General features: G+C 43.2%; 1 protein-coding gene across 2 annotated transcripts in view; it reads left to right on the forward strand.

Annotated features, from left to right (window-relative positions):
- Window positions 1-10,096, forward strand: part of TRIT1 (tRNA isopentenyltransferase 1) — a 48,209-nt gene that overhangs the window by 36,313 nt on the left and 1,800 nt on the right. The window contains exons 5-10 of one of the 2 annotated variants that reach the window (XM_012810898.2): window positions 521-663; window positions 2,853-2,964; window positions 3,306-3,418; window positions 3,665-3,742; window positions 7,551-7,660; window positions 7,966-8,083. In XM_012810898.2, the coding sequence (XP_012666352.1) occupies window positions 521-663; window positions 2,853-2,964; window positions 3,306-3,418; window positions 3,665-3,742; window positions 7,551-7,660; window positions 7,966-8,083 (674 nt within the window). Of the gene's footprint in view, window positions 1-520; window positions 664-2,852; window positions 2,965-3,305; window positions 3,419-3,664; window positions 3,743-7,550; window positions 7,661-7,965; window positions 8,084-10,096 lie in introns of those variants that run through there. The other variant, XM_023518685.1, reaches the window with a different exon arrangement.

Genomic DNA, 10,096 nt, shown 5'->3' on the forward strand with positions numbered 1-10,096 from the left:
GTTCCTTTTTCAGAGATCTTTCTGCCAGTAGAATACTGGATTAGCCAGAAGCATTCCTCATTAATTTTAGATATAATTTAAAAGAAAGCTGATGAGCTGGATACACGACATACTTTTTGTACTGTGGGAAAGGCATGCCAGCAAGACCAGACTTGTTGGCTTGTAACAAAGTGTCCCAAGCAAGCTCTTTTATGCTTACCTGAAAGTGAGTGAGTACCATTCTGTTTGTGTAAAAGAAACCTGTTTCTGAATGTATTAAACTGATCTCCGGAAAATTGATGTATGTTTAGAAAAATAGTATCATTTCTTACTTTACCTAAAGTTTTCTTTAGGACCCTTTTCTGAGTAGCTGTAGGATTAGAGTAACCCCAGTCCTTCATGTCTTCTGGGATTTATGCAGTGAAAGTGAGAATGAGTATTGCTGTAGTAAACAGCCTTTCTCCTTGTTTCACTTGAGAATGAGTATTTCCCAGTGTTTTTTTATGCCTGTGTCCCTTCTTTCCCCTTTTAAATGACTTAGGAGCTTACAAGTGTTTGAAGAAACTGGCATCTCTCACAGTGAATTTCTGCACCGTCAACATGCAGAGGAAGGTGGTGGTCCCCTTGGAGGTCCACTGAAGTTCCCCAATCCTTGCATTCTTTGGCTTCATGCTGACCAAATAGGTAAAAGCCATTTGAGTCTATCTTGAGATAGAACTTAGAATCACAAGTTATTATATATGAAATGCTTAGAACCATGAGTGGCTCATAATAAGCACTAAACAAGTATAAGCTATGAATTTTATTAACATTATCACTATTTATTAATTTAGGTGCAGTGCCATTCCCTTCAGTGTCTGTCTGGAAAGGGAAGAAGGATAGCCCTAGCACTAGGATAAGAGAGTGGTGGGGTATGATGCAATGGGAAGGAGACTGCCACCCAAGGAAGGTCCAAAGGAGAAAAGGGAAGGAGTCTTCCTGTGGAAGGAGGTCTGATCCCAGGGCTGGCTAGAGGCTGGATCACTGATTATTCTAGAAGCAATAGGCCTGAGAGTCTCTATGATGATTAGCTAGCTAGCCTGATGGCATTTTGTTGCTAAAATAAAATAATACCCTATGATGGTAGTAACTTCTTCATCTAGCAAACATTCAGTGAAGCATCGAGTATTCTGCATAGTACTTGGGTTTCAGAGATGAATAAGAGACTTCTCTTACAGAGCTCGAGTCTAGTGGGGTGACAGATGAGGAAGCAGATACTACTGTGATAAATGCTAGGCTAGAGATATATATTCAGAGTGCTGTGGGGCCACAGAAAAGGGATGATGAATGTTCTCCAGGGGCATCAGGGACCAGTTTACAATGGTAACCTATGAGTGAGGTCTGGAGAGATGAGATGATTATGTGGACAGGCAGTCTAGAGTAGTGATTGAGAGCACAGGCTCTGAGGCAGACTGTTTGATTTCAAATTCTTGCTTTACCATCTTTTAGCTATGTGAGTTGAAAGTGTGCCCAAATTCTCTTATAAAGTAGAGATAATAATAACAGTACATATCTCATAGGTTCATTGAGGATTAGATGAATTAATAGAAAGTACTCAGAATGTGTTTGACACATGGTCGATCTTCAATAAACACCAACTTTTTAGAAAGATAGGAAACTGTTGTAGGCTGAGAAGTAGCATTGGTGGAGATGTAGAAAAGCATAATTGAAATGGTAAAAATTTGGCTCGGTGCCTATAGCTCAACCGGCTAAGGCGCCAGCCACGTACACCTAAGGTGGTGGGTTCGAATCCCCAGCCCGGACCCGCCAAACAACTATGATGGCTGCAACCAAAAAATAGCCGGGCGTTGTGGTGGCGGGCGCCTGTGGTCCCAGCTACTTGGGAGGTGGAGGCAGGAGACTCGCTTGAGCCCAGGAGTTGGAGGTTGCTGTGAGCTGTAATGCCACGGCACTCTGCCCAGGGGGACAGCTTGAGGCTCTGTCTCAAAAAAAAAAAAAAAAAAAGAAATGGTGAAAATTTGTTAAATTAATCTGCCTTATATGTATAGAACGAAGTTTTTTCGTTCATTTATAAAAATGAAATTTTTATAAATAAAAACTAGTAGAATTCAGCATAAAATAATGGTATCTGACTCACGATAAAGCTCTATTTGAGTACCCTATCTGAATAATTATGACTTCTCAAACTTTGCTACTTTGTCTGATGTATTAGTTCAGAATATATTTAGAATGACATTGTATTAAAGTTTCTTTCTTTTTTGAGGGGGGAGGGCAGAGTCTCAAAAGCTGTCATCCTAGGTAGAATCATAGCTCACAGCAACCCCCAATACTTGGGCTCAGGTGATCCTCTTACCTCATTTTTTTCTTTTTTTAGTAGAGATGGGGTCTTGCTCTTGCTCAGGCTGGTCTCAAACCCATAAGCTCAAGCAATCCACTGGCCCCAGCCTCCCAGAGTTCTAGGATTACAGGCTTGAGCCACCACTCCCAGTCCTCCTCAGCTACTTTTTTTTTTTTTTGAGATAGAGTCTTACAATGTCACCCTTGGTGGAGTGTTGTGGTGTCACAGCTCATAGCAACCTCAAATTCTTGGGCTTAGCGACTCGCTTGCCTCTATTACTGGGACTACAGGCGCCCTCTGTAATGTCTGGCTATTTTTTTGTTTGTTGTTGTTGCACTTGTCATTCTTGTTTAGTAGGCCACAGAATCTTAAGTGTGAGTAAGTGTAATGTGAGTTGTTATACAATCTGGAATCTGAATCCTTTCTTCCATTTGGACAGATTCTCATTGGTGTGGCAGTCTGTTCATTTACCTTATTAGTGTACAGTAGGCATCTACAACATGCTTGCTGGTTTGATGGGCTGATTTATTTCAAGTTCTAGATGAGCGCTTGGATAAGAGGGTGGACAACATGCTTAATGCTGGGCTCTTGGAAGAACTAAGAAATTTTCATAGACGCTATAATCAGAAGAAGATTTCGGAAAACAGGTGAGCATTTGGCTATTACTCTGACCTACTCTCTGTGTCTTGACTATAGTTGAATGACCACAGACGTAATAGGCTTTGGATCTTTGTCCTTGGCACTGGCAAGACTTGTTGGAAGGACATTTGGTGTACTTGTGATAGTTGTATTTTTCTGATCTTTCAGACATTCCAAGGAAATAACCTAAGAGCTGGTAGGTAGGGAAGAGGAGAATTTCAGAGTTATTAACTGCTCAGAACCTAAATTTCCTCATCTATGAAATAAAATGGCTCACCTAGATCATCTTCAAGGCCCCTGCTAGCTTGCAGAAGCAATGGCTCATCTGCTGATGCTCTCCTGTTCCCAGCCAGGACTATCAACATGGTATCTTCCAATCAATTGGCTTCAAGGAATTTCACGAGTACCTGATCACTGAGGGAAAATGCACACCAGAGACTAGTAACGAGCTTCTAAAGAAAGGTGTGAATTCCTCCATCTAGTCTTGGACATCCTTGGGTGACAGAGTACCCTGCTGGTATGGTCTGAGAAAGAGCTGAGGCTAAAAGAGTACGAAGTAGCTGTCAGCTCAGAAGTAAAATTTTCATTCACCATGTCTAACATTGGGCTGCAGTGGCCAATTTTCTTTTCTGCTGGGCTGGGAGGGCCTGCTTCTCTGCAGGGTGAAGAGTGCTTACTAGGTGTTCTTATATCTACTGTATCTTTCAGGTATTGAGGCTCTAAAACAAGTAACTAAGAAATATGCCCGGAAGCAAAATCGATGGGTTAAAAACCGTTTTTTGAGCAGTAAGTCTTATATTTCTCTTAATCCTTCAGTCTTTCTTCAATAGAATATAGATCTCCTCAGTTCACCCAGAAAATGAACTATTTCTGGAAATATTCTAAGATTGACTGGGGAGAGGGTGAATGGCATAAATGAATATCCAGGGATACTTTCTTGTGATGTCTCAGAAAAAAAAAAATACGTTTCCATAGAGGAGTCTTGTCTTATATCTTGAATAGATGGGTACTGACTGCAAACAGAGAAGAACAAAATAGCAATGTCTTAGCAGAATTGTTGTTCAAGGCTGATTTCAGCTTCAATTTTGTACCTGAAGAGCAGTCAGATTTCTATAGGGAGAATTTCCTAATTATAGTGGTTTTTTTGGCCAGGTGAGTGGTATAAAAAGACGAAACAGGCCAGGTGTGGTAGCTAATACCTATAATCTCAGCATTTTGGGTGGCTGAGGTAGGAAGATTGCCAGGAGTTTGAGACCAGCCTTTTAGTGTGTGCCTGTAGTCCCAGCTACTTGGGAGATGGAGGTAAGAGGATGGCTTAAGCTCAGAATTTTGTAGGTGCAGTAAGCTGTGATGATGCTACTGCACTCTAGCCCGGACAACTGAGTGAGACCCAGTTGTGGGTCATGTACATGGTGCTTCAGATTGTTCAAACTGAAACTTCTATTGAATAGCACTTTTAAGGGAAAGGAAAGGACCTTCTCATTCATTGACCCTTTACTGTTGTTGTCTTTGGCACTAAATTTGATGTTATTCATATATTATTAAGCCTTTGAGTAGGTCTTATGCTTTTCTTTTTTAAAATTTTTTTATGTCTTATTTTATTTTTATAGATAAGAAAGTGAGGGCCTAGAGAAGTTAAATAACTTGTCCCACATCCCCCAGCTAACAGGCAGTGCTTTCTTCATATGCTTCTGAATCTTCCCATGTTTGCCTTTTGCCAGTAGCCTTCTGCCCTCAGTTAAAGGCAGGGCCCGCTGAACTCCTGCTCCTTAGGGCCTCTGAAGATAACACACTTGATCTGTGCTGCTGACCACTAGATCGCTGATGTTCTCCCTACCTCCCCCTCTCTGCCGGAACCTCCCAGTGTGGTTCTTTACACTGTCTTGTGCTTATCCAGCTTTCTCTGTTTGCCCCGGTCGATAGAAGTCTTAGTGCCAGCTAATGTTGAAATTCAGTACTGTACTGCCATTTCTAACACAGCGTCTCTTCTCTCCAAGCCTGACAGTAAGTCTGTAACAAAAGGCTTTTTTTGGTAATAATTTGGAACTTCCTCCTGTGGTAAAGCCACAATAACCCCTCCATGTCCAAGGCAAGAGGAGTTGATGGCATAGTGTGTCATGTGCTGGTTCCTCCTTCGTGTGTATGCCGGCCCAGTCCTGGCGCTAGAGTGAAAGGCACAGCTGCTCTGTAAATCAGGAGCTGCATGCAATTGGCCAAGGCTGGTCTGCTGGGATATGGTTCTGGCAGGAAGCCAGAGGGACTTCCCCACTCCAGCTTGGCCTTGGACACAAGCCAGAAATAGCAGCTGGGAGCCGAGAACTTGTTGAAAGGTGCTTAGACAGGGCACAGAAGCCCAACAAAGGGCTTAGAGGAGAAAGGAAAATGTAGAGTGGCCTGGAAACAGGTGCAGAGCTCAGCCAAGGCCAGGTGTGCTGTGGATGCTGCCTGCGCCATCCCAGTCTCACCTTTCCATGTGGTGGCAGGTGCAGCCTAGTCCAGTTTATGAAGAATCTTATTTGTGGTTGGCATAAGCAAAAGGCTAGCACCTGCCAGCCGTTGGCATCCCAAGGCCTTTTATGTTTTTGTCCTTGGGGCGATGCTCTTTGCCTTTGGGCAACTGACTTAAACTAGCTGTGGGAAGCAATTTAGTGTGTCTGTAGGCTGGAGAAGCTACCAGCAGAGACTAAACTCTTGCAGCATGGTTGGCTGAGATGGGTGAAATGCCTGTAAGCTGTACTCTTTGCTACCTCCAGTCTCATCTCCATTCGGAAGTATTCACCAGAGGGTGTTTCTTGAATACTTTCTAGATCTGGTTCTTAAAACCAACTATGTAGTTCCAAGGCTTCTTTCTAGTTGTCAGATTTAGCAGCTCATTGGCTGATGCTGTGATCTCCTCCCAGCCTGTGATTATCAGCATGCTGTCAAGGAGTTTGAAGTGTGCTTCTGAAGGGATGCACACAAGCCTGAGACTACTGTCTGCTCCTAAGGGAAGCTGCAAACTCTCTTGCCACAGAGTGCCATCACTCTGGATAATATAGAACTTACAACAGGCACTTATTTCCCTTTTTTCCCAGTTATTTTATTATTAATTTATTTTTTACTGAATCATAGCTGTGTACATTAATACTCTCATGGGGTACAGTGTGTTGTTTCTACATAAAATTTGAAATACTTTCATCCAATTGGTTAGCGTAGCCTTCATGTCATTTTCTTAGTTGTTGTGTTAAGACATTTATATTCAGCTCGGCACCTGTGGCTCAAGCGGCTAAGGCGCCAGCCACATACACCTAAGGTGGCGGGTTCGAATCCCCAGCCCAGGCCCACCAAACAACAATGATGGCTGCAACCAAAAAATGGCCAGGTGTTGTGGCGGGCGCCTATAGTCCCAGCTACTTGGGAGGCTGAGGCAGGAGACTCGCTTGAGCCCAGGAGTTGGAGGTTGCTGTGAGCGTGATGCCATGGCACTCTACCCAGGGGGATAGCTTGAGGCTCTGTCTCAAAAAAAAAAAAAAAAAGACATTTATATTCTAGATTTAGAAAGATTCACATGTACCCTTATAGGATAAATTAAAGGTGTGATCCCATCAATCATCCTCCCTCCACCCATCCTCCCCCCCTCCCCTCCCCTCCCTCTCCCCTTACCCTGTATTCTTGGGCTAAAATTGGGTTATAGTTTTCCTGTAGTAGCTATAAATTAGTTTCATATCAGGGTTGAGTACATTGGATAGTTTTTCTTCCATTCTTGAGATACTTTCCTAAGAAGAATATTTTCCAGCTCCATCCATGTAAACATGAAGGAGGTAAAGTCTCCATCTTTCTTTATGGCTGTGTACTATTCCATGGTGTACATATACCACAATTTATTGATCCATTCATGGGTTGATGGGTACTTGGGCTTCTTCCATGACCCAGCAATTATAAATTGGGCTGCAGTGAGCATTCTGGTACAAATATCTTTATTGTAGTGTGATTTTTGTTCTTCTGGATGTATACCTAGCAGAGGAATTATAGGATCAAATGACACGTCTATTTTTAGTTCTCTAAGTGTTCTCCAGATAACTTTCCAAGAACAGGTACTTATAGCCCAACGTTGTGGTGGGCACCTGTAGCCCCAGATACTTGGGAGGCTAAGGCCAGAGAATCACTTAAGCCCAAGAGTTTGAGGTTACTGTGAGTGTGATGCCACAGCACTCTACCAAGGGCGACATAGTGAGACTCTGTCTCAAAAAACAAAAACAAAAAACAGGCACTTAAAGCATTAGTTTACTTCTTCCTACAGTGAGTTTGCTATCTTTATATTGTAGTCCACACAGTGGTAATTAGAGCTGTTACTCTATTCTGGTTCCCTGACTGATCTGGAAGATCCTGCACTTTAGTCTCCAGATTATACAGCTAGGCTTATTGGCTGCAGACCAGTTAAACTTCCAGGTCTTTCTTGGATTGTGGTTCTGTGTTTCTGGTTAAAATAAACGGCATGGCAGAGTGTTTGTTCTTTTGGTCCTGTGTATTTCGCTTGAGGATTTTAGAGTCCTGGGAGCAGAATAGATTGGGTCTTACAGGCCAACGTCTCACAGCTTTTCTTTGTTACCGTTAGGACCTGGCCCCAGTGTCCCCCCTGTATATGGCTTAGAGGTATCTGATGTCTCAAAGTGGGAGGAGTCTGTTCTCGAACCTGCTCTTGGAATCGTGCAAAGTTTCATCCAGGTGATTATTAATTATGGTACAGTCTTTTGTCTGGTTTTCAGAGCACTTTCCTTAGCTAATTATTGCTATATTGTGGAATCAATCCTTTTCCATGGAATATAGAAGAATGGTTTGCTGCTTTTAGGTAACTGGAGTTGCATTTCTGCTTTCATATTTAGAAAGGTTGTTGGCAAAATCTGTTCACAGTTCACCTACTCTCTGGGATGAGAAAAAGGAATCTTAGGAAAATCCCATTCCCCTTAATATTGAAGAATTATATCCAGATGTCTTTGAATGGAATGCTTCCCCTACCCTTGTTCTTGCAGGGGCACAAGCCTGCAGCTGCTCCAGTAAGTATGCCATACAGTGAAACTGAGAACAAGAGAAGTTATCACGTGTGTGATCTCTGTGATCGAATCATCATTGGGGACCGCGAATGGGCAGGTAGAGTATGGGGAAGGGCATGGAGAAACCTGTAAGGGTGGGGGTCACATTGACTTCATGAAATTCAAGGTCTTTAGTAGGTTGAATGCTAGAGTCTGTTTATTTGTAAAGGGACAGCCAGATTTCTCTAAAACACTGTGCTCCAATTCCTCAGCATTCCCCCATTTGGGGAGTAGTATTCTGAAATTCAAAGGAAAATCAGATGCCCTCCAGCTTTAGCTGGAATAGGTATTTCGTACTGAGAGGTCTGTAGTTAACTTTCTAGAGCTCCTTTGACATCACAGCCTTGCCTTGGAGGAGTTTTTTGGCCTTCAAGTTTACTACTCAGGCGGGGTAAGACAGGATTGTGAGGGAAGCCAGGCACCTCATTCAGGAGCCTAAAAGGAGCAGAAAGACAGCTGAGAGGGGCAGGATGTTCAGTTGCTTCTAATACTTTCCTCAAAAGTAGTGTTCTTCAGTAATTTTTGAGGTATTATATTGAAATGGCAGTAGTTGCTAAAACTGCTATGAAAAAGTGCTAAGGGAAACTGTAGAAGCAAGCCTGTTGGACATGCATAAGGAAGGCAGGCCCCCAAGCCAGGGCCAGCCCCGCCCTGCCTCCAGGGCGCCATCAGAGGTCTGGATTTCTCAGTCAATCCCAGAGAGCCCCGTCCTCGGGCCTTGAATTTGCATGGCCCTGGTGTAAGGCCTGCTCCTTTTAGGCACAGTAGGGCTTGTGGAACACCCAGTGGCTGGGATCCTTCTGTTCTGAGTGCTGTACTGCATGAGATTCTCAAAGAAGTAGATTTTTCTCCTCATACCAACCAACAGAATGATTAAGTCTATTAGCTGATAACTCTGGTAAAATGAACTCCATTGTCAAGAGACTGGGGATGGCTGTGATTGCCCAGCCAGCAGAAGAAGCCTTGATTGTCGATTGTGGTTGGTTTATAATGATGAAAGGGGAAAAGAAAGAAAGTGTCTGATTGTTTTTTCTAAGGGAAACTTAGTGGTTCGATTTGTCAAATGTCCTTCAGGGATAGCCTTAGAGAAGCAACATGTGTGAGCCTTTGTGAGCTTAGCTTGTGTAAGCCCTTCTGTAGTGCCATCTGTCAAGTCCTTGCTCCCATCTCCTGCTGTCATAGAGAGCCAGCCCAGAAGCCCCTATTTTTTTTTGCCTTAGGCTCTAAAGAACAAAGCTGACATTTTTTTCCCCAAGTAAACTTTTTTTTTACTTCTAATCTTTTCCTTGCCTCTAAACTCTTAAAAATGATTGTTTTCAATCTGTATAAAAGATAATTTAATCCAGTTGTCTATCTCTTAGGTGTTCCCAGATGAAATTTCCTTGAAAAAAGATGTGGAATAGTAAAAATGAGCCTATATGAGTTAGTCAGAAGGTGAGAACTATCTTAGAGGTGACAGATCAGTTGTTGTCAGGTAACAGTGGCCTCTAAGCTTACTGCTTCTGTGGTCCTTTGGAAGAGATTGTCAGAGTTGAATGCTCCTTACTATCTCCCTGGAGCATCGTGTGTTTGGAGAACAGGAGCTGTGGAGGGTGGTCATTCAAATGGCCTGTCTGGCTCACATGTGGGGATGGCCGACCAGGAGGGCCAGCCTGGGAGAGCAGGGAAGGACTGGGCAAAGCAGCTGTATTTCTCACCGTTCTGTAGGATCAGTGCTGCATCTGTCCTGCAGTACAGATGAGGATTTATTTATTTATTTATTCTATGAAACAGAGTCTTACTACGTCACCCTTGGTAGAGTGCCATGGCGTCACAACTCACAGCAACCTCAAACTCTTGGGCTTAAGTGATTATCTTGCCTCACCTTCCCAAATAGCTGGGACTACAGGCACCCGCCACAGTGCCTTATTTTTTTTGTTGCAGTTGTCATTGTTGCTTTAGCTGTCCCAGGCTGGTTTGAACCTGCCAACTTTGGCGTATGTGGCTGGCGCCCTACCCACTGAGCTACAGGTATTGCCCAACAGATAAGGATTTAAATTACTAACTTTCGGCTCGGCACCTATAGCTCAAC

This window comes from Otolemur garnettii, unplaced genomic scaffold (genome assembly GCF_000181295.1).
Source record: "Otolemur garnettii isolate 467f Iridium unplaced genomic scaffold, OtoGar3 scaffold00144, whole genome shotgun sequence".
NCBI classification, from domain to species: Eukaryota; Metazoa; Chordata; class Mammalia; order Primates; family Galagidae; genus Otolemur; species Otolemur garnettii.